Below are 25,441 nucleotides of genomic sequence, written 5' to 3'. Positions count from 1 at the left end.
ATGCCTTTGATAGGTCTCATAAAATTAATATAGAAACTTTTTTCCATCAATACTTTGATAAATTTCATCTGTAAAATTTCATCAAAGCTGTTTCTCTTGATAAACCTTTACGGAATCCATGCTGAGTGTTAGAAATCAAGTTATTTTTTTCTAGATGTTCCATTAACTGATTACATACAATCTTCTCTGTTACTTTCGATATTAGAAACAGGATAAAAACAGGTCTATAATTACCTGGGTCGTCCTTGTCCCCTTTCGTGTGAAGAGGGTCTACGAGGGGTTGTTTCCAAATAGAAGGATATTTCCCAGTTACAATTGATGTATTTATGATAACCGTGATATAATATGCAATAACTGTAAGGGAATCTTTTAGAAAACTAGTAGGAATACCATCCGTCTCGTAAGCATTACTATTATTCAAACTCTTAACTGTTAATATTAATGTTTATACTGTAACTGGCTGAGGTCTAAACAATCTTATATTATTACCAAAATTATTTTGAGTGGTTCTAATATCTTCATTTTCGTACTTTTGTAGAATTTCCTGCTTTTTACCATAAGTTATTTTTCCTACATTAGCAAAGTATTGGTTAAATTGATCTGCCCTAGCTTTTGGGTTGTCGTATTCAATCTTTTTATTTGTTTTAGTAGATACAATATTATTCACAATTTTCCATGTTTCTTTACGATATTTATTTTTCTTGATCTTGTCTTTGTTATAATAAGCTTTGGCAGTACGCATCTTAGAATTGATGAGTTTTTTCATTTCCTTATACGCATTGTTCAGATTTTCATCATGTCTATTTTGTTTAATTAAGCCTTTCTTGCATTTTGTCCCTTTCAATCATACTATTTTTGAGATCATCGTCAATCCAAGGCGCACTGGGTCTCCTATTTCCCTCGTGGTTATTGGGGCACATTTATCTAAGGCACTATTATATACTTCATTGAAAATTCCTGTTTGAATATATGTGTCATCAGTGTGCGTGATTGTATCTAAAATTAGTTTTTGGTCTAGCAATGTATTGCACAACAAATCTGCAGAATATAGGTTACCGTGACTGGTTTACGCTTTGGCTTCTTAATATCTATGGTAAATGAAATATGTTCATGGTCAGCTACAATACTTGGATTTACCTCGATGTTAATAACACTTTCCTGCTTGTTATAGTCGGTCTAGAATGTCATGAAACATCGAGTAGGTTTGCGGCGATGCCAAACTTCCTCAAGACTTTTAATCTGACTCAAGCTAATCCCAGCATCTTTCCATTCCGGGTCCTTTAATGCGGTCGTAAAATTTCCTTTTTAATTCCATAATCTGAATCTTTCCAGTCACACAAAAGCTGAATGGTTGTTGTGGATTAAGTTGACCTTGTGTCTCGAAAACAGCTCATAAAGTTCATTGCTTTGTTTATTTTGAAAACATTCATGGAAATTATTTTAAAGGGAGAGTTCGAGCACCATATAAATTACGGGAGACAAGTAAATGTCCTTTAATACATATAGTATTTCTACAACTTTGAAGAGATCCATCTCAGATGAAAATAAAAATTTAACGTTCTGTACCCTACGATCAATCTAGTTCAGTACAATACTGGAATCTTAATGTACTAAATGTTTTCAAGCTTATTACTCATAAAGCTTTAAATTTTATTCTTTATATAATTTAAATTCTGATTGAATCAGTTTATATTTGAACAATATCAAATGTGTAGTCAGGTTCTTGAAGATATCTGTAGCCTGGCATCGTCATTCTCTCTCTCTCTCTCTCTCTCTCTCTCTCTCTCTCTCTCTCTCTCTCTCTCTCTCTCTCTCTCTCTCTCTCTCTCTCTCACCATATTTGTTGTAGAATTAATGAATGTGCCAAACAACAAATATTTCATAAAATAATACTTTTCTCCATTAAAACAATTTCTTGGATTTTAGGGTAATGAAACGATAAAATTAATAGACATTTTCTTTAAAATAAGGCACTGTTTTAGTATAAAAATAAAATTGTTTTGGTTAACAAGAAGTAAATTCTCATATAAGGATGAAACCTCTAACATAGAAACAAGGAGTAAAACAAATGTATGCAGTGAAATCAATAAAGATTTTTCCCATAAAATAAATTGTTTAGAAAAATGTGTTGTTTACCGTCTCAGAAGTTTTCATTAAATCTGTGTTTTTCAGCATTAATGTGTTCTGTACTATTCTTCATTAGATGAAGTTACTTCTATAACAAATGAATCAACAAACTGATTCACAGCAACTTCATTCTCTGTGTCTTTTATAATGATGTTTTCGACATGATTAATTGCTGTCGTGGGGAGCCTTCCATCTTAAACCGTCACGCTTGGGTATCAGAACCAAAGTGATAAGCTACTTAACCTTCCTGACCTGAGACAGAGAGAGATGTGGCAAAGTGTATGCCAAGTCTACACTCTTTTTCGCCTTAAGTGAGATTTAATGAATGAAATTGACGCAAAGCGGCAACGTCGGAAACCTACTTATGTTTCATGACATTCTGGACAGACTATAGTTATTAAAACGTCCATAGTAAAATCAATCTGTCGTGGCCGCTGAGACGATCTCTGACCCACTGTAAAGCGTACTCGTGTCAAAACGTTTCAACCACTTAAGGGAAAATAAACACAGTGCTTGGACACTAGCCATCCAAACCGAGTGAAATTGATAAAGCGTAGCCGCTTCATGACAGATGTCCTTCCTTTTTGACTAATCTCACAAGATTAACCAGAGGCTCTCTCTCTCTCTCTCTCTCTCTCTCTCTCTCTCTCTCTCTCTCTCTCTCTCTCTCTCTCTCTCTCTCTCTCTCTCTCTCTCGTTATTCTTGCCGAGCATATTTGTTTCATAAGGTAAGGTTTTCACTTTTATAATGAAAATTAGAACCAACTATATTTTTTCGAAATTGTAATCACAGGTTATAAGCCAGGTTTATCCTATCGTCCTAATAAGACTGGCAGAAGGAAGTTTGAAATCTGATTAACCAGTACATCTTGGAGGTCACAAAGGTAAATTTATCACAAATTTATCAGGGGCCATATTTAATCCCCTGAATGGTAAACTTTGCAGTCAATGGATGCAAAGAGTCTCTTGGGAAATTGCTACATGATATAGAATAGAGAGAACGAATATTAAATCGACTTTTCCTTTAAGAAATCGTAATGTTATAAGCTGAAAAACCATTGATTGACGGATATAACCCGAACACCACATGCACGGAAATATCGGCAGTGAAAGATAAGTATCTAACAAGGGCAGAACAATTAAAAAAATGTAATAGGTTTTGTCTTTAAAGGAACCCCTTTCAAGTTCATTATAAATATTGTTTAAGCTTGGTTATCCGTGTTCAGTATAGGCGTTGGAGATTATATATATATATATATATATATATATATATATATATATATATATATATATATATATATATATATATATATATATATATATATATATATATATATACACATGTAGAGATGATGTTATTTAGCCGATCTTATGCCAGCAAGTACAGTTGTAAGGAAAGGGTAAAGGAAAGTTAGATACTCGCCCCTGTATAAGTGTTAATCTCTTAATCTGCCTTTATTGTTGTTTTCAAAGGTTTTCGACTTGTCTCTAAAGAGTAATTCCTTCAAGGAAAAATGAACTAAATGTTTGGCTCGAACACGATACCTTCTCAGCGGCCACCACCGAATGGGGCTAACTCTAGTAGGTTTATTAATCATTTGATTTAATTTGGTGACTCTTATAATATTATGCATCTTTACTGAACCTTACATCAAATCATCATTTAGATCACCTATTACATAAATTGATTTATTCTTTAAAGAAACCATTCTCAGACATTCCAAAATGTAGTTAAAAGTATCATTTGAAGCATGCGGATGTCTATACAAGCAACCAATGATAACAGAAGGTAGCTTACGAGATTATACAGAGAGCCAAACCTCTTTTACCCCCTCTACTCTTTGAACATTAAGATTACAAATGTTAACAAAGATTATTTTTCACATAAATACAACCACCTCCACTTCTTCCTTTTTCACATCTATATATTGTATAATTAGGAAATTCAACAAGTGATTCGACAGCATTCGGGGTTAACCAAGCATTAATTCAATTTCACATATCTTACTAAGGAGAGACTGTACATTCATATATTCTACACACATAAGATCGTTTTTTGGAGTCACATGATTAGCTATCCCAGTACCAATGTCCGGGACGAGCTTTTCTTGTAGGAAGTCATATTCCCACGTAGACGCTCGTGACCAGTAGTTGTCATGGGAGAGGTCATGGTAGTCATAAGGTTGAGCTGAGTGACCTCTATTTGCCGACTGCCTATGGGGTAGTCTCCAATGGGCAATGGTATTCCTCAGTTTGGTATTGCGTGGGTGATCCTTGGGGTTTGGGGTATAGCCTATTATCATGGGAGTGGTAGGAGTGGGTATTCCTTCTAATCCCCGTCCGAAATGGCCGACGGCTTCTTGGTTGTTGACCGGTGGTATGACACTGCGTTGGTCCGTAGGGTCTGCTTCCTCCTCCTCCCTTTCTTCCTCATGGCCTTCGCTCTCATCCTCACTTTCTTCCTGGTGTAAATAAGTGTTGTGGATAGGGGGACGTGTGGGGGGGGGGGGGACGGCAGAGAGAGAGAGAGAGAGAGAGATTTAACTTCTGGTTAATCCTTTGAGATTAGTCAAAAAGGAACGACAGCTGTCATTAGGCGGCTACGATTTATCAGTTTCACTCAGTTTGGATGGATCGTGTCTAAGTACTGTGTTAATTTTTCCTTAAAGTGGCTGAATCATTTTGACACGAGTACGCTATACAGTGGGTCAGAAATCGTCTCAGCGGCCAGGACAGATTAGTTTTACTATAGGATCAAAATCCTTCCAAGGTTTTTAATTGCTTTCCACTGAGCACCTGGAAAAAAAAAGTGCTTAAAAGGACAATATATCCGGGATTATGACTGACGGACCCCACCCACCCTTAAGACCTTAATCCATCTTCTGTTATTGGACTTTTCTAAACTAAAATCTGCAGGTAAAATGACCGAAATCGTCAGAGTTCGACACGATATATTCTGTGTCTCACCCGCCACTTTCGTTTGATTTGACTATAACTATTAAAACGTCTAAAAATGGGATACGGTTATTTTTTTCACTTTCTATAGTAAATTTTATAGATGGTACTAATGAATTAATGATTGAATCAAAACCCTCAAGATTAAAATTTTCCTCCAAAACTCTAAAATACCTAGAACATCATCAACATATCGATACCAAACAATTTGGGAGGACCACACTGAAGGAATTAATCTAGATTCAAAAAATTCCATATATATATATATATATATATATATATATATATATATATATATATATGTGTGTGTGTGTGTGTGTGTGTGTGTGTGTGTGTTGAATAAAAGTGGGGACAAAGGATTACCCATAGCCATACCAAAAACTTGTTCATAGTAATCTCCATTAAAACTAAATGTACACTTTTTAATGCACAGACAAATGAGTTCAATAATAATATGGGTTGATAAAGGTAAATCATAAGCATCTAAAATACTCAACAGGAAATACAATAAGTCATCAACAGGCACCTTGGTAAACAACGGTCACATCAAAACTTACTAATCTATGTCTGGACGTAAGGTTAACTTTTTGTAATTTTTCGCAAAGATTTACCTTTATCAACCCATACTATTATTGAACATATTTGTTTGTGCATTTAAAAGTGCAAATTTAGTTTTAATGTAGATTACTATGAACAAGTTTTTGGTATGGCTATGGGTAATTCTTTGTCCCCACTTTTATCCAACATATATATGGAGTTTTTTGAATCTAGATTAATTCCTTCAGTGTGGTCCTCCCAAATTGTTTGGTATCGATATGTTGATGATGTTCTAGGTATTTTAGAGGAAAATTTTAATCTTGAGGGTTTTGTTTCAATCATTAATTCATTAGTACCATCAATAAAATTTACTATAGAAAGTGAAGAAAATAACCGTATCCCATTTTTAGACGTTTTATTAGTTAGAGAAAGTGAAAATCTAAGTTTTCCATATATAGAAAGCCTACCAATAATTTTTCATATGTACATTTCTACTCCGATCACTCTAAAAATAAAAAGCATTCAGTTTTTTCCTCCATGTATCTTAGGGCATTTAGAATTTGTAGCCCTGAGTACATTGAGGACGAGTCCACTAAAATTTTAAAAATTGCAACAAATCTTTGCTATCCCAGATATTTCTTAGAAAAATGTATGAATAAGGCTAAGAAAACATTTCATAGTGTCCAGTTACAGAGGAAGAAAACAATTAATAATATGCTTTGTTTGTCATTTCATGTTTGGTTTTTAGATGTTATACCCCTTTTGAAAAAACTAGACATTGGCGTAGTGTTTAAATATAATTGTACGTTTAAAAACATGTTGATTAAGAATAGTTTTGGAAATGATAATAAGGTAATATATAGCATTCCTTGTTCAGAGTGTAACTTATTCAATGTCGGCCAAACACCAAAAGGTATCTCAGTCAGATTAAAACAGCATCAGGTGGCCGTCTCTAGGAGTTCTCTTAATAATGCCTTGGCCTCCCACTAGTTAGGGTAAAGTCACAGAATTGGATGGGCAGAGGCAAATAAAATAATCCATGGAAATGACTAGATCCAAAGGAATATTGTTGAATCCTTTTTAATCTACTGTACCAAAGGTAGAAATTTGAATCTTAAGCCCAGGTCTGTTTTCCGTTAATCCAGTATTATCCTTTTATCTAAAATCTGACATTTCTGGAATTATTGAGAAACTGACAGCTGTTGGATCCCCTTCTCCTGTATAGATACGATGTCTTTCTATATGTATTCTCATTGTTGAGTCTGTTGATGTCCGTAATGGATGAAATTACTAACTCCATCAAGTCTTTTCATTTTTCCTTTCGTGGCTATAATACACACACACACACACTATATATATATATATATATATATATATATATATATATATATATGTGTGTGTGTGTGTGTGTGTATTTTTGTGTGCGTCTTATAACTGTGATCGAACAGTTTAGCATGTTTTTTTGTTTTTTTTCAAAACAAAAAGGCACATAAAAGAAACACGGGAAATATAAATAAATCACTATATTTCGGACAATAAACATTGGCCCTCTTCAGGATGTAAAGTAAAGAGGAGGAATACAGTGGAGAGTGACAGTTTGTATAGGAAAGCTAAAGGGTGTTTCCAATTGTTCTACAGTTGTTTTAAGCGCTGGAAGGATTAGCCAAATTTAATTCCATCCAGGTTCGTCTTCCTATTGCTGAGCCGCTCGGAGGATGTCTTGATCTCTGATGCATATCTGGTGGTCGGTCTCCGTGGATTATCTTCTTAATGATAGGGGTGAGAATCAACATAGCATTTTCACATATTGGGATGATAACTGGGGAGATTTTAATATATTTTTCAATAATCTAAATTCCCTAATCCCTAGCATAAAATTTAAAACTGAGTGGGAAAGAGAGGGAAAATTAGCTTTTTTTGGGCATACTAATTATAAGGGAATCGTCAGGGTACAATTTCACTGTGTATAGAAAACCAACTTTCTCTATTTCCTACATTCATTTCTTTAGTTATCACACATTTCTGTAAAAATTGGAGTAGCTTGTAATCTATTTCTTAGAGGTTTAAGAATCTGTTCCCAAGCCTACCTAAGTAAAGAATTTGAAATAATTCGTAAACAACTCGGGCAGATATTCTACCCGACGTACGTCATAGAAAAGGCCATCAACAAAGCCAACACGATATATTATAAATATCATGATGTTACCAACCAAAGAGATTTTAAAAATAAGATAAAACTCCCATATATAGAAGGTATTAAAATATAACAAATAATATAAAAACTGAGAACCCCTTAGTTTTTTCATATCCCAAGACCATAGGAAGCGCCCTTATTAATATCTATCAAAATAAAAGAGATATAGAATCCGGCGTTTATAAAGTACCATGTGGGGATTGTGAAAGGGTCTACGTTGGGCAAACGGACCGTTCACTATCTCAAAGATTATCCGAACACAAAAGATCTGTTTGGTATGGCTTTGAAAACTCGGGGATTATCGTTCACCTTAGAGATTTGGGGCACCAGATTAACTGGAGTGAGTCGTCTTTGCTTTTTAAGAGTACCAGAAGGGAGATCCTGGAATCAGGCATCATAAATCAATCAAACACAACGAACCTGTCCGGCGGCCAATGGACAGCTGACACAGTGGACAATACTCTTCTCAACCCTATATGCATCAGAGATCAAGACATCCTCCGAGCGGCTCAGCAATAGGAAGACGCACCTGGATGGAATTAAATTTGGCTAATCCTTCCAGCGCTTAAAACAACTGTAGAACAATTGGAAACACCCTTTAGCTTTCCCATACAAACCGTCACTCTCCACTGTATTCCTTCTCTTTACTTTACATCCTGAAGAGGGCCAATGTTTATTGTCCGAAATATAGTGATTTATTTATATTTCCCGTGTTTCCTTTAATGTTTTTTTTTGAAAAACACACACACACATATATATATAATATATATATATATATATATATATAATATATGTATATATATCTATATATATAATATATATGTATATATATATATATATATATATATATATGTATATATATATATATATATATATATATATATATATATATCTATATATATATATATCTATCTATATATATATATATATATATATATATATATATATATATATATATATATATATATATATATATATATAGTAAGCAACTCGTAAAGTGATTTGCATGACTAGATTTTAAATCTTGCGTCATTGCAATATTGCATTTGGTTAGAAGTGCGTATCAAAGCAATTTTTGGTAAGTGACGATGGAAGGATGTCAGTTACGCCCTTGCGTCACGATATGGGACAGTGGAGCTGTTGATTTCGTTCGTTGTCTTTGGTTTTGAAGGTTTTTCTAAGCCGTTGGTGGTTTTGCCTTGATTGTGTGACGCCATCTCATATTGCGTATCGTATAGTTGTTGGATTTAAGTTTATCAATTTTAATGGTTAATTAATTTTTTACACTTGATAATGATATGAATTCTGTAGAACAGTTGGATGTTGAACAGACCGCAGTTATTTAACCTTATAATGTGAGTGGTAATAGGCTATCTTAACAAGGTGAAAGGTTTGCGCACTACCATGCTCAGCAAAGGTGTATTAGTTAATAACACCAATACTAGATTGGTTTGCTGTGAGCGATCAGATGAAAACTGACCTGACTCCAGACAGAAATAAGGACATTATCGAGGTCTTTGTCCTGCACTGGACTAGAAATGGCTGTATTTGTTGTTGTTGTTGTTGTTTTAAAATGTATTATTAATTCTAGAATAGAAGATTTCTGGGATCTGATCTGTAAAATGTCTGCTTTTAAAGTATATGTTACCCATATCCTTAACCATTTTAACTGTAATCATAGATATGATCATTTATTATTTATGCCTTTTTTTAACTTTTCAAGTGTTGCGTTATTTTTATTTTTTCTCAAGTCTATGGATTCTTAGGTAACTAAAACCGATGTGCATTAAATGCTTGTTCGTGAATTGCTGTGATAGCTTGGATGTGACGATTTAGATATATCCAGTATGCAAACGACAGTCAAATCTTGCGTAGGGCTTTCCTGTGTATGACAAGACTGAGAAAATATCCCTCAAACTAAACTAAGTACTGTAGTAATAGAAACAAATTGTCTGTGCATAGAAATATGTTAGTTTTGTTTGCATATCACTTGTGCATTACATAATCAAACGTAAGTTGATTTCATTTATACCTAAGGTGATTCTGTTAACTTGAACCGAATCAATACAATTCATTCTGCAACAGATTTCTGCTATTATAAGTACATTGAGGACAAAGTGCGTTGGTGGCATTGCCATGCCAATTTGATAAGTGCTGCATAATCGCGCGTAGAGTATGCATAAATACGCATGGGAGCTATTTATTGTTAACAGGACACAGTTGTGTTTATTTTTTTGTCTAGCTTCATTATCGAGGTGTAAAGTGATTAATGATAAGAAGTAACTATAGAGAGACGGGGAGGGGTTCGTGTTTAGCAAGTTTTGAAAGAGGAAGTATTTGCGCATTCGTATGGGGGGAGCTCGTGAAGTGTGTTTGTGCGTGAACGCTGCAGGACCACGAGTTTCCAAATGAGAGAGAGAGAGAGAGAGAGGGGGGGGGGGGGTTAGGTGTTGGGATTGGGAGGGGCCAGGCGAGCCACCAGGCCATCGAGGAAACGCGATGCTATGCACTAATCAGTGTGTCAGTGGCTGTTCCAAGGCTAGGGTGTCTCTGTGAGTCGGACTTACAGTTCAGACACGTGATGTGACGATGGTGAATCGGAAAAGGCTGTCGGATCGAAAAGTCACATGGAGATTCAGTGCCTTTCAGCGTGCCATTATCTTTTCTGGAGAAAGAAAGTATAAAATACCTGGACAGAAGAAGATATCAATGTTTTAATGTGATGCAAGTGGATTAAAGAAGAATGTGCAAGTTTTGTGGTTGTGTTTTTTTTTTTCGTTTTTTTTTTTTTTGGTGTTAGACATCGGGAGTGAAGTTGGTGTAGCTCTGTTTTGACTATATTAGAGTTGTTTCACTTCTATATAGACACCGGAAATGAGACAGCTCCGAAAAGTAAATTGAACTTTCTTTCAATTATTTTGACGTCGTGATTTTACTAGTTACCGACTGTGATAAGTTTAGGATCTCAAGAAACACTCTTCATCTACTTTTGCACGAGTATAATGAAGAGGTTAATAAGCATATATTTTGTATTTCGTGATTCCGGATTTTTTTGGTAAAGAAAAGGTGACAACAGCTGATGTCATTTAGCAACAGACAGTCGGAGAGAGTTGAGAAGAGCGAAAGCAACAGGTCTGAAATGAGCGAGTAAATAAAACCAAGAAAATGACCAAAGAGAAAGTTGGCAGCATCGCCCAATCATAATCTGCCAAGAAGAGAAAAATATTCTCTTGTCTTGTCAAGCAAATCTAAGATACACAGACGAGCTTTTTCTAACCAAGTCAATTCAAGTTTTGTTTATTGGCTTTGATATACTTCACAGTCTTTCTTGTGGGGCGACTATTTGGAACTTACCCTTCCAACTTACACTCAGGATTAATATTGTTATGAATATAAGTACTGATTAATAGTTATTGTTTTTTAGTAACCATCTCAGGATCTGTCTCTTGGAAATATTTTGTTGATTCCCCTGTTTTCAGGGGTCGATTCTTGCCTATACACAGAATCTCTTCTCCATCCATTACCAGTACTCGTCAGAGTTGGTTTTCTTCTTTAGAGGCCTTCTATGCTATTTCTGTCAGAAGTATTACCATTAAAACTGACATTATTGTTATTGCTGTTTGCATTCAAATTAAAATGTGCCTGTGATTTCAGGAAGACTTCTGGTCATATTTTTCTTTTATTATAAATCGTAGTTCTGGCTTCTTTCTTATTCTGTTTGTTGTTAAATTGTTATTGATATCAGTATGCATGACGTAGAAAGATACCGTGGGCCTTGTCTTATTGTGGCCAAATCGGGCAATAATGGTGGTGTGAGTCCCTCTCGAGGTGGAGGAGGGCAAGGAGTGGGGAGAGCTCGTCGACACCCCAGTCAGGATGGATCACCACACTCGCGTCCTGCAGGAGGAACACCGCCAGCAAGTGGTTCACAACGGCATTCGACGACAGGTGGGACGGTGCATCATACCCAAAGTGGTGGTGGGTGTCCTTCTGCCAGAGGGGACAATACATATGCAGTTGAGGGTAATGGCGGGTCACCACTCACAGGCTTGCCACTCTTTTCCTTCATGCATCAACGTCGGTCGTCTGGAAGATCTGTCTCTCGCCCTCAGAATCTCTACAGCCACCAAAGGCCTCATAACCACCACCAACAAATGCAGCATTCGTCTTCCAGTGCCCATTATAATCATCACAGTAGTCCTTCACCTCATCCTCAGCACCACCAGTCGAAGAGTCATCACGATGGCTGTGGAGTTGATGGTGAAGAGATGGATGATGTGGAGCTTCTTCCTTTGGCACAGTTGGCCCTCCACACCCATGGTCATCCTCTTATCCTAACAGGGACGAGAGGAGGTGGGGGTGCTGGAAGTGGATCCGCCATGAGGGGGAGCAGCGCACCTCCACCTCCAGTTAGACATAGCCACAGTCATCATAGTACTAACAATAGTAATAGTAATAAAGTCAGTCATGGAAATCACAATAATCAACACAGCCAAACAGCATCAGGTGATTATTATCACCCTAACCACCACCATCACCACCACCATCATCATCAGACCACCCAAACTCACCAGACAACAATGGTCCCTACTGCCAGCGATAGCGTGTCCGTGACCTCGGATGAAGGCAGCATAGGTCATGCAGATAATTGTTTGCCGAGAATTATCAAGCCTCGGAAACGTCGTAAGAAAGATCGTAAGCCAACTGCAGGGTCCCCACCACCTCTGCAAGGTGGAAGTGGGGAAATTGGGCAAGATACTTTAGGCACCATAGTGACTTTGAAGCCTTACATGCCCATGTGTTATAACTACAATGATCCCAAACGGGAGAATGTCCGATTCCATGAGGAAAGTAAGAAAAGCAGTGAAATGGCCATAGTGCCTGTAAGTGGCAGTGGTATTGGGTGTGCGTGTGACCATTGTGTTACTGGACAGATGTTCCCAACACCCCCTCCTTCACCTGCGTCTTCAGCTTCATCTACTGTTATATCGTCCTCTTGCTCTTCCTCTTCTGAGGATGAACCACTATATGGCATCGTAGTCGGGGGAGTAACATCTTCCAACAGAGAGGCCTTAGGGTGTGCAGGAGATGGTGATTTCTTGGGGGCAATTGGCGATGGCAACAAACAACTTGTTAGATCACTGAGTGAGCCTCAGGCTCGCCCAAGTATTCATATCTCTTCATCAATCAGCCAGTCCTTTGCAGGGCACAGGGATTTAGACATACGCATTGTGAAAAGCTCCGCTAGGGACGTGCCCCCTATGCGGACAAGGCACTGGTCTGTGCCTGCGGTTGCAAGGCACCGTCCAAATCAGCAGCAGCATTACCTTAATCAAGGAGGTCCATTCAGTGGATCTCCATTCCTCTCATCACCGCCTTCTATATTGGACCGATATTTCATGCATCAGTATCATGAAGGTATGTTGTCTTTAATTGTACTAATTAAGGAAGTTTGCTGATTTTTTATGTATCTGTACTGGGAATTTTATATCTAGCATGAAATAAAATGTTGATAAATAATGTAGTCTGTAAGTTATTCACTTGATATTTGTATATTCAAATGGCCTCGTAGTTTCACATGTTTTTTCTTGTTTAGATATTTTTGGTAATTCATCTGCCATTGCTTGTTCGATTGATATTTCAACTTCACATATTTATTTCTTGGGGTTTTATAATACTTTCAGGATGCCTATTTTGCCAAAGAGACAATTACAGTGAGATACCACCATAATTGTCTCTAATCATACCATGTTGGAAAGCAAAATTTCTGTAGACGTGTGTAAATTGTTTTGCAAGGATCTCTGAAAATCCAATTTAATTGTCCAATTTATTAATACATCTATATATGATCAAGAGGGTCACTACCACATTCACCCTATAGGGTGATGGATCAAGGACGAACCACCAGCATAGAAAATTTTCACACAATGAACTTATATTTAGTGTCTTAAACACCTCTCCCTACAATCCCTGAGCAACTGGCTTATCTTGCTTGCACTCTGGCTTTGTGAATGTCAAAGGGCGTTTGATTCAGTTTCTTTCACCCTCCATTTACTCAGAATCTCTTTTTTCACATGATCATGCTGATTCTCAAGTTTATTGCTCTACTTTTATTATCTTTTTTTCTCACTACATTTGATCTATATATCTCACTTCCTCGATGGTTGGAGTAGTCTCAGACCTTTCATTTGACAAGCTTCCACCTTTTAATTTCATCTTTATCTATTATCCACTCTTCAACTCTAGAATGGAGAGTTCACTCAAGCTCTTTATATATTCAATTCTAGTTTCAACTAATCCTCTTTAATGTATTTATAAATAGCTTGATACCATCTTATCCCTTATTTTATCCCACTCTCACAATTCTTCTTTTATTATTTTGTGCATAAACCATAGACTCCTTTAAGGCATAAACACTAAACAATTTCTCCATTAGGTTTGGAAGTTCTTCTTCACCACACCTATCAACAGAGTACTATTGATAGATATCAGCCATTCCAGTATTTGATGTCCTTTCATTTCAGCAATACCATTTTGCATGAAATTTCTAGCCCAACTAAACTTATCTGACAGTATGTGCACTTTCTTACTGTCCATGCATCCATCTCCTAACCTTACCAGACTATGCTGATCTTCAAACTGGCCACCTTTAAGAATATATTTTCAACGTAAACATTATCAAAATAAGCAATTTTATTTTATTCTGTGCGTAGTCTATAGCTATTTCCTTGAAGGGTTTGCGAAGACCGAGTTTTTTAGAGTATTCTTTTCTCACTTACCATGTGTATTTTAATGGTTTTAGATGAAACTATATTCCCAACATAGAACTGAACTTTGTGTGGGTTTTTATTTACTGGTGTTTACAATGCAGGTGGTTCCAGATAAGAAAGGACAATGATCATTACCCACTTCATACCTTCCCTACTGAATTATCGACAATCCCATAAAGAAAATTTTCACAGCATTGCGCGCTTCATAAGCCTACTTCATGACTCTTAAACACGGGATTAAACTCCTTACCAATATACCTTTTCCCTTATATCACAGGTACTGTTGCATTTAGGTTGTAAGGTCATTATTTTACCATACCTCTCTACTGTACATTCTGCATCCTTTCTGTTCATCTTCTGCCATATGTGTTACACAGACAGTTGTTCTGAAAAGCTTTTTTTTTCTTTTTTATTCAGCATCCACACATAGCTTCTATAAAGGAAAGTTGGCTCATGTTTCCTTCATATACATTATTCAGACATTTTCCTCCATAGACACTTAATTCCATTCCAAGTGAACTGAGTGTAATGAATAGTTTGGATTTCAGGACTTCTGCTGAGGATTCAAGTGGCAAATCTGCGTTATCTTTCTTATATCTGTATTCTTCATTTCGAAACCTTTATCCCCTTCTAGTTTAATAATACTAAGCAGTACAGCATTTTCTTTGGTATAGTTTCTCTTTGAATATCTTGTGAGAAATTGAGCTCCTTTTGATAGCAAAGTTAAAAAGGAAGATGAATATACAGTATGCTGTCAAGTGACTCGTTAATATGAGAAACGCTGGAGACAAAAAAATAAGAATGGAATAATGGAGCAGCACACTAAAAAAATTTATCTTTTCCTTCTAAATACTATCCCCAATGACGTGAAAAGATCATAAGAATTTGATGGAAATTTCTTAAGAGAAGGACTATGCCTAAAGGGTATATATATACACATTTTACACAAACACACACACACGCGCACGCACACACACATATATATATATATATATATATATATATATATATATATATATATCATGTGTGGGTGGTGGGGGGGGGGCATGTATGTGTGGGTGAAAATCAACATTATCGTGCTCAAATAAATAAATTTCTATCATATTGGGATCGACCCGAAGCTCCGAATTATCATGTTTGTAATTCAAATTTATATGGACTAAGATTGTACCAGAAAAGGGTTGTTTATGCTGATGAGTCGGGATAGGGAAAAGGGTATCTACAATGAACCCTGTGGAACAGCATACTTTTTCCCGTGGAACCTCTGAGCAGACAAATACAGTGTGTCTAGCAAGTCTGTTCAGCTTTCCAAGAGTAGCGCTCAGATTCTCCTCTGTCCTCATACACCTGACAACACTGAGGTTACCAAACAATTCTTTTTCATCCAAGGGATTAACTACTGCGCTGTAATTGTTTAGTTTTTACACTCTTCTTGGTAAGGGTAGAAGAGACTCTTAAGCTATGTTAAGCAAATCTTCTAGGAGGACACTCTAAAATCAAACCATAGTTCTATAGTCATGGGTAGGGCCATAGCATCTGTACCATGGTCTTCCACTGTCTTCGGTTAGAGTTCTCTTGCTTAAGGGTACACTCTGGCAAATTATTCTATAATATTTATCTTCCTCTTGTTTTGTTAAAGTTTTTATAGTTTATACAGGAAATATTTATTTTGATGTTGATGTTTTTAAAATATTTTATTTTTCCTCTTTCATTTCCTCACTGGGCTATTTTTCCTGTTGGAGCCCCTGGGCGTATAGCATCCTGTTTTTCCAACTTAAGTTGTAGCTTAGCAAGTAATAAAAATAATAATGATAATAATAATCAATTTTTCGCTTTTTGGAACGGGCGAACCGAACTCTCATAACAAGCTGTTCTTGTATAAGCTTTGGTGGTCCACCAGGGGCCTTCTGGACGCCATCTTAGAGTGTTTGCGAGAACTGTTTATGGTAATCTGACCCAGCATTCCAGTTTACCATTGAGTCAATACGTGTTTTTAAGAGAGTAGAACCACCGAGCGTGAACATAAATGTTTCTGAGATGTTAGTTGTTAAAGGTCACCTAAGGGTCCTGAATGAACACTAAGAAAACGTTGAAGGCACTATTCCTAAGATCCCATTCAGTTCCAATGACGATAAGTCTCTAGAAATTTGGAAGACTCCTAATTCCAGTGGATTAAACTTACGTTTTATCCCATTGCGCAATATATTAGGAATCCGTTAGTTTAGTTGGAACAGACGGGTAGCTGTAGACTGCAGTTATTCAGATACCAGCAACTTGGGGGATTTAGTTCTTGTGATACATAAAATTGAAAAGTTGAATTTCAAAGTGAAAGGCGAAGATCTTTGACAGTCGGCTGCTGATTGCCCGTGTACTTGTGTTTTTGTAGAGGAAGAATTTCTCCTGGAAAACTTTTCAGCACATATATAAACATTGCTTTTGATTTTTCTGATAATATAGAATTACCCACCAGAAAGCACGTAGCGTTGGTTAATTCAATTGCGCTGTTAAAATAATTGCAACCTTTTTAGGATATAATCTAGTATAATTGGTGTGGCCTTTCATAATTTATTGCAGAGTTCGTTGGTATGAAAGGAAGCATTTGCGTATGTCATACAATTCTTAAATTTTTCTGTCAGAACTGTCTCATGCTGGCTTTAAACATAGAATTTTTAGGCATTGTGCTATTTTCTAATAGTTCCTTCATTAATATACATTCTTGTGACAACAAAGTTGCCTATCATCATGTGTTAATAATTGTTAATACATTAGTCTCCATGAAAGAATGTTTACTTGTATACCTCATTCATTATACAGTAGAAAATATCGATAGCCAGAATTCGGCTCTCTCTCTCTCTCTCTCTCTCTCTCTCTCTCTCTCTCTCTCTCTCTCTCTCTCTCTCTGTGCGCGCGCGCGAGCCCGCTCTGACGTAAAAAAACAATAGGCAAGTAATGATCATTATAAAACCAATGTGCCTCTGTTAACATCAATTCCTTACCGCTGCAGTTCTTGGTACATTAGAAAGCGTAACTTTTACAACTCTGTCTTCCGGAGTCTCAACCCTGTTGGCGCCAACGTGAGCTGGAGAGCAGAGGTGTTCTTTTTTGTAAAGCAGTTGGCGTGGCGAGCCGAGTCGGAGTACGGCAAAGTGGGCCAAACTGAGAGGTGATAAGCGCGGGGGGAAGGTGATAAGTGAGGTAGGGCGCTAAAACGAGGCAAACAGTGAAAGGACCCATTATTATTATTATTATTGCAAGCTTACTTGGAAAAGCAAGATGCTAAAGCATCTTGCTTTTCCAACAAGAGCTCCAACAAGGAAAAATAGCACAGTGAGGAAAGGAAACAAGGAAATAAACTACCAAAGAAGAATAAACAATCAAGATAAAATATTCCAAGAACAGTAACAACATTAAATTAGATCTATCACACATAAACTATAAAAAAAAGACAGAGGAAGAGATATAAGATAGAAAAGCGTGTCTGAGTGGAAGGCCATGGAACAGAGGCTAGGGCACTACCCAAGACCACAGAACAATGGTTTTATTTTGGTGTGTCTATCTAGAAAAGGTTTTTACCGTTGCTAAAGTCTCTTCCACCCTAACAAAAGGAAAGTAGCCACTGAACAATTACAGTGCAGTAGTTAAACTCTTGAGCGAAGAAAGTTTGGTAATCTCAGTGTTGTCAGGTGTATGAAGACAGAGGAGAATGTGGGAAGAATAGGCCAGACTTTTCGGTGTATATGTATTTGTAGACAAAGAAAAAATGAACCGTAACCAGAGAGAGGTACCCAATGTAGTTCTGGCTGGCCAGGCAAAGGACCCAATAAGTCTCTAGCGGTAGTTCAACGGGTGGCTGGTGCCCTGGCCAACCTACTACCTATAGTATTGAGGAAAGGAAGGCAATAACACGCAGGTTTTTGTTTTCAGCATTTGAAATGGAACAATCGTGGCAATGGTATTTCCATACTCATATCGGGTAGAATATTGAGAGGATCTATTCTTTTTGAAGGCATTCACTAGGAGTGAATAGATATTAATATAAATGAGTACGTTGAAAATCATTCGTAAGATCCTGCGGTTTTATTATGATTGATACTTAGTTTTTTATTCTCTTTCATTAGTGTTGGGATTACACCAACAGCGATAATTGTTGAAATGGTAGCTTTCTGAGCTTACTCATATATAAGCGTACAAACATGTTTGTAAGATGAGAGTCTGGAAAACAATTATTTTCAGTTTCCTTAATATATCTGGTCTGAAATATGAGATTTTGTGTTGAAATTCGGAATTATGATATGAATGATTTTGGGGGTTGGGGAGAACGAAAGTTGAGATACTACCGCTAGAGAGTTATGGGGTCTTTTGACTGGCCAGACAGTACTACATTGGATCCTCCTCTCTGGTTACGGTTCATTTTCCCTTTGCCTACATACACACTGAATAATCTGGCATATTCTTTACATATTCTCCTCTATCCTCATATACCTGACAACACAGATTACCAAACAATTCTTCATCACCCAAGGGGTTATTGCACTGTAATTGTTCAGTGCCACTTTCCTCTTGGTAAGGGTAGAAGAGAGACTTTAGCTATGGTAAGCAGCTCTTCTAGGAGAAGGACACTCCAAAATTAAACCACTGTTCTCTAGTTTTGGGTAGTGCCATAGCCTCTGTACCATGGCCTTTCACTGTCTTGGGTTAGAGTTCTCTTGCTTGAGGGTACACTCGAGCACACTCTCCTATCTTATTTCTCTTCCTTTAGTTTTGTTAAAGTTTTTATAGTTTATATAGGAGATATTTATTGTTGTTACTCTTCTTAGAATATTTTATTTTCCTTTTTTCCTTTTCTCACTGAGCTATTTTCCCTGTTGGAGCCCCAGGGCTTATAGCATACTGCTTTTCCAACTAGGGTTGTAGCTTAGTAAGTAATAATAATAATAATAATAATAATAATAAAAGAGTTGTGAATATGCATCTTTTCTTTGTTAATACTCTTCAATGACATTTTATTTACTTGGGACAAAACAGTTACGGATTTCAGTTACGTTGTCACCTTCATGTGGGAACCGTGGAAGCAATTTAAAACGGTTTTGTTCATTTCAGTGCTAAGGAAAATCCTTATTGTTTTGAGGTACTTCACAAACACACACAACAGTCTCAATTAAAAGTCTAAGGTCTCTCTCTCTCTCTCTCTCTCTCTCTCTCTCTCTCTCTCTCTCTCTCTCTCTCTCTCTCTCATATATATATATATATATATATATATATATATATATATATATATATATGTGTGTGTGTGTGTGTGTGTGTGTGTGGATTAAGCGTAATGTTTCTACAGAAAACCTGTCAGATGGCATTCTAGATATTTCTAGAATGTCAACAAAATTGTATATTAATTATAAGATACAAAGGATATTTTTTTAGTATAACTATAATGCTTCCTATTGTAAATGGAGCTTCCTCCTACGCGGCGAAATACGCTCGGATAGAAACTCTAGTTATAATAGTTACAATGTCCTTAAATCCGTAACATGGTCTGGCCTGCTTAACTTGACCTTGGCCCCTTCAGAAAAGTTGGCAACACGACTTGATAATATTTTTGTTCGTTTTCTTTAATGTATTTATTATTGAAGAGAGCAAAAATGCCACGAGAAGATTTATATAAGAAAAATGAATTACAGAATATTTAAGATCTACATCCATTGAAGTTGTTATCAAAATAGAGTGCCAAGAAAGTCCCGAAAGACTTAGGCGGTAGTGTCTTGATGTACTGTAGGTTACTACTCCATTAGTTGATGGGACTACAGTATGCGGTGTATGTACGTTCCAGTGGACGAAGAGTGGGCTACACGAAAATTGAAGTACTGTAATTCAAGTATATGAGTGATTTTGAAGAAAATTCTGGTTAATGCCGATACATTCTTGAATAGCAAAGTGAAACTTAAATTTTGCCATGCTATAACTTCTTGAAGAGATTTTGCTTTGTTAACGAATACCGTGGCCTTATTAGATTTTCTCTTCTAATTGTGTGATTTGAAATTTTTCTAACATCTGATTTTTTTCTCTTTACAGGTGAGATTTCGCTTCTGCATTTATGGCCATCTATCGTGAGTAGTCATGGTGGATTTAATTACTGTACTTTCTTTTTATTCTGTCGAAAATTTTCGATCATATAAAGTGTGCTTTCGTGTGTATTCACTTACATACTTTTAACGCTCAACAACGGTGAACTTAAAAGAAATGTCCCTTTTACAATTACCGTTGATCATTATAGGCCAACTCTTTTAACTGGAATTCCTTATATACTGTACTGTATACTGTATGAGAATAGAGGTACAACCGTACATTGGTCATAGCTTCGGGCCGGTACGTAGTGTCTTTACGCACACACACACACACACACACACACACACACACACACACACATATATATATATATATATATATATATATATATAATAATAATGTGTGTGGGGTGGTGTATCGTGGTTTTTTTGGTTAGCCAGCTTTGTTTAGATGATAAGAAATGGTATTAAATCTTTGCCAGCTAAGAATTGTAATATGATTTACGGACACTTATGCAGTTTTATTTCTTTATTTAGTTTTTGAATGAACACACTATAACTATATTCCGACAAACGAATAAGTTTGCAGATATTATCCATTGGTGATTGAAGTAGGTGTGCAAAAGGACTTACTGATCCGTTCCATGCCATATCTGTGATGCCAACAGGGACTTAATGTCCTCCATGATCCCATTTGTAGCCCATTACCACCCATCTGTTGCGTCTAGAACAACACGGGTCTCTGAATGTTACTGTGTGGAGCAGCAAACCATATGGTTGGGTTGTCTTTAAACTTCAACTTCCTTTTTGAAAATGAATGACATGGTACGTGGCTTTCTGACCCTAACTTAAAAAAAAAACTGAGAGCACACCCTGGAACACTATTCTGTTTCTTTCGCATTTCCTTTCCTCACTGGTCTATTTTCCCTCTTGGAGCCCTTGGGCTTATAGCATTCTGCTTTTCCAACCATGGTTGTAGCTTAGTGAGTAATGATATATTATTATTAGACAATTACAACCCTAGTTAGAAAAGTAGGATGCTATAAGATCAAGGGTTCCAACCGGGAGAAATAGCCCAATGAGGAAAGGAAACAAGAAAATAAACTTCAAGAGAACTAATGAACAATTTAAATGAAATGTTATAAGAACAGTAACAACTTTAAAATAGATCTTTCCTATGTAAGCTTAAAAAATAATAAGGGGAATATAGTGCCCTAGTGTACTCTCAAGCCAGAGAACTATAATCCAAGACAGTGGAAGACCCTGTAACAGGCTATGACATTACCCAAGACGAGAGAACAATGGTTTGATTTTGGAGTGTCCTTCTCCTTGAAGAGCTGCTTGCCATAGGGCAAGAGCCTCTTCTATCCTTACCAAGAAGAAAGTAGCCACTGAACAATTACATTGCAATAGTTAACCCCCTTCGGTGAATGTGTAGGCAAAGGAAAGAGCCGTAACCAGAGAGAGGGATCTAATGTAGTAGTGTCTGGCCATTAAAAGAACACACACACACATATATATATATATATATATATATATATATATATATATATATATATATATATATATATATTATGATAAATTTTGCTCATTTAGACGTTTTTCATATTCAAATAGGCCATATATTTTAATACACTAATGTCTGGATTCTCTTTTCAACCACGGGATTAGAGCCCAAGGAGGAACCACTCAGAAAATAGCTTCTGACTAAGCCGGGAATCGAACCCTGGCCCAGGAAGCTTATATTACAGTGATATAGCACTTCGACGAAGTGCTATATCACTGTAATACAATCTTCCTGGGCCAGAGTTCGATTCCCGGCCTGGTCAGAAGCTATTGTCTTTGAGTGGTTCTGCCTTAGGACTCTGATCCCGAGGTCGATAAGAGAATCTAGACATTAATGTATTAAACTATATGGCTTATTTGAATATATATATATATATATATATATATATATATATATATATATATATATATATATATATATATATATATATATATATATATATATATACCTTGGCTTATAGCATCCTTCTTTTTCAACTAGGGTTGTAGCTTGGCTAGTAATAATATGTATATATATATATATATGTATATATATATATATATATATATATATATATATATATATATATATATATATATTTGTGTGTGCGTGCGTGCATGTGTATGTATGTATGTATGTATGTATGTATTATACACACCACATGTATTACAAGGGTGAATTCTAAGACAACGGCGACTTCGAGTAAATAATAACCAAGGCCAATATAGCCTTGATAATAACTAACTACCCGATCGTTAGCGAGTCACTGTGAGTGTCTGGTTCATGGGGATAATTTTTTGGCCTGGCCCGACTCCAGATTGACAACGTTCCGTTTAAAATCGGCTGTGGTTGTTGACCTTGCTAGTTATTTGGGTGGCTGGCAGTTAGACGACTGTGCTGATTGTGACCACGCTTTAAAAAGGTGTTGCGTTGGCCCAGAAAACGTAGTCACAATAGAATATGAATGAACATATATTAAACAATGAATGAATAACAGTAAAAAAAAAAAAAAAACGTGGGTCGGGAGAGAGGACACTGTAAAAAATGTTTTTATCTCCGATTTAATCTTTTGATTAATGCACAGATATTTATCATGACAATTTTATGGAGATAATGCTTTTGAATTCATGATATCTTGTGATTATTATTATTATTATTATTATTGGCTAAGCTACAACCCCGTTGGAAAAGCAGGATGCTATAAGCCCAGGGTCTCCGACAGGGAAAATAGTCCAGTGGGGAAAGGATACAAGGAAAAATAAAATATTGTAAGAGAAACAACATTAAAATAAATATCTCCTGTATAAACTATAAATGCTTAAACAAACAAGAGGAAGAGAGATCATTATCATTACTAGCTAAGCTACAACCCTAGTTGGAAAAGCAAGATGCTTTAAGCCCAAGGGCTCCAACAGGGAAAAATATCCCTGAGAGCAAAGATTTCGTAAAGTAGCATGCTTTGATTTCATGAACAGTTTCCTTGTAATTACAAAAACCGTACGTGCAGTTACACACAGTTATCCAAGATTTAAATTTTAGTTATATGCCTTTTAACAAGTCAGATTGAAAGAAACAGAACAGTATTTCTGTTAACGCTATATGTCAGTTTCTGATTGAATGCTCTTATTGAGTATTGTTGAGGAATCTGGGAAGTTGGTGAATGGGCTTCCATGGGGGGGGGGGGGGGGCGTGGCTGTGGCAATAATGGTGAAGGGTGGGGTGGGAGGGGGGTCAGGCGTCGAGCTTAAACCGTTACTTTTGAGGGAGATTGGGGGAAGGGGAGAAGTCAGATGGATCTCGGGTTCACTGGGTAATGGGGACTTATGGTCAGACCTCTCTCTCTCTCTCTCTCTCTCTCTCTCTCTCTCTCTCTCTCTCTCTCTCTCTCTCTCTCTCTCTCTCATTAGTAAAATTCCTTAGGTATTAATTTATTCTGGGAGTAAATCGTTTCATTCCGCTGCTGTTTCAAATGTATTGACGAATGCCAAATTCCAATGTCTTTCCAGTTGGCAATTGACCTCGTATTGGAGTGACATGGTAGTTTAGTTGCTTCGTGACCTATCATCATTGAAGGTCGTCACGTTTCCTCTCTTGAAAGCCATACATACCTCTTGTGTTCTTAGCTTCATATAAAGAAGAATTCCCTATCTTTTTCTCTGGTTGTTTCAAGTCAGGGGTCATTTATTAACTTTAATTTCCTGACTTTCATTTCCTTCCTTTAGATGTAATGATTCCTCGTAGCTTCCTGGTGAAAAATGCGCAATTGAGATAATGTCCCTGTCATTCTAAACGCATTTTTCTGTACGAACTAATCTTCTCGTCTTGAAGAATGCAGTGGTTACTATGAGAGCAGGGCAACAGAATTTCCAATGTTACCCAAATGTTAGTATTTTTGAGACCTATTTGTAGCTTCATATTGCTCTTTTTTATAATGTGTATAATGCTTCACTTTGCATTCTATTCAAGAGTTAGCGAGTTATTCATGAGAATATAAAACGTATAAAATTGTATTTTTAAATTAGTTCTGGCATTGCTATTGTGGCTGTTATGAGCTGCTTGTAATATTTTAAACGGTTTCTTTCACCAGATTTTAGGAATTGCTGTTTTTATAGCTCCTACATTTGTATGATTTAATCTGTTAATGTCTATCGGGGGGATTTCATTCATAAGAATCCAGACCAAGCCTGGTTTTAACGGTTAATTTGTATGCGTAAAGACGTTAAATGTACTCTTATAGTCCTGCAGCTTACGGAATTGAATTGGCTCTTAAAGCGGTACGAGAAATTGCCCCAAATACGACTTGTCGAAACGCTATCTCTGGGCAGTTGACAGCAGCGTTGTCAACAAGATAGAAACCTGAAGTTGTACAAATGAAAAGTTATCTTATCATAGTGGCTTGTGTTATCAATGGTTACAGCCTATATCATTCTTTGTTATTACTTTCTTCGTTTTCAATTTTGTTATTGATGCATCCTTTGCATTCAGATCTTCCCAGACATTACCATCCTGCTCGTAATTCTAGGTATGTAGTTATTTTAATAGGCAGGCCTATTGTATCATTTCCGTTAGGTCATTTGTTGGACTCAATTGGAGTTAGTGTATCACTGAATCGTCATTCTAATTCACACCAGTAGTAATTAAATTAGGAATCCTGCTCTTTTGGGTATTCTGCTTGATGCTCCGAAAACGGTGTTTCATTAAGTATGCAGCCATTTCTTTTGGTGTCTGTGGCCAAAAGGCTAATGCTTAGTTT

The 25,441-nt window shown here is 36.5% G+C and overlaps 1 protein-coding gene across 1 annotated transcript in view; it reads left to right on the top strand.

Annotated features, from left to right (window-relative positions):
• The first annotated feature begins 10,343 nt into the window (after positions 1-10,343).
• LOC137642596 (uncharacterized) overlaps positions 10,344-25,441 on the top strand; it is a 176,806-nt gene continuing 161,708 nt past the window's right edge. Inside the window, exon 1 of the mRNA XM_068375292.1 lies at positions 10,344-13,231. Coding sequence (XP_068231393.1) covers positions 11,560-13,231 — 1,672 coding nt within the window. The 5' untranslated portion in view covers positions 10,344-11,559. The remainder of the gene's footprint in view (positions 13,232-25,441) is intronic.

Source organism: Palaemon carinicauda, chromosome 6 (genome assembly GCF_036898095.1).
Source record: "Palaemon carinicauda isolate YSFRI2023 chromosome 6, ASM3689809v2, whole genome shotgun sequence".
Classification (NCBI taxonomy): Eukaryota; Metazoa; Arthropoda; class Malacostraca; order Decapoda; family Palaemonidae; genus Palaemon; species Palaemon carinicauda.
This window is presented reverse-complemented; position numbering and strand designations above follow the sequence as displayed.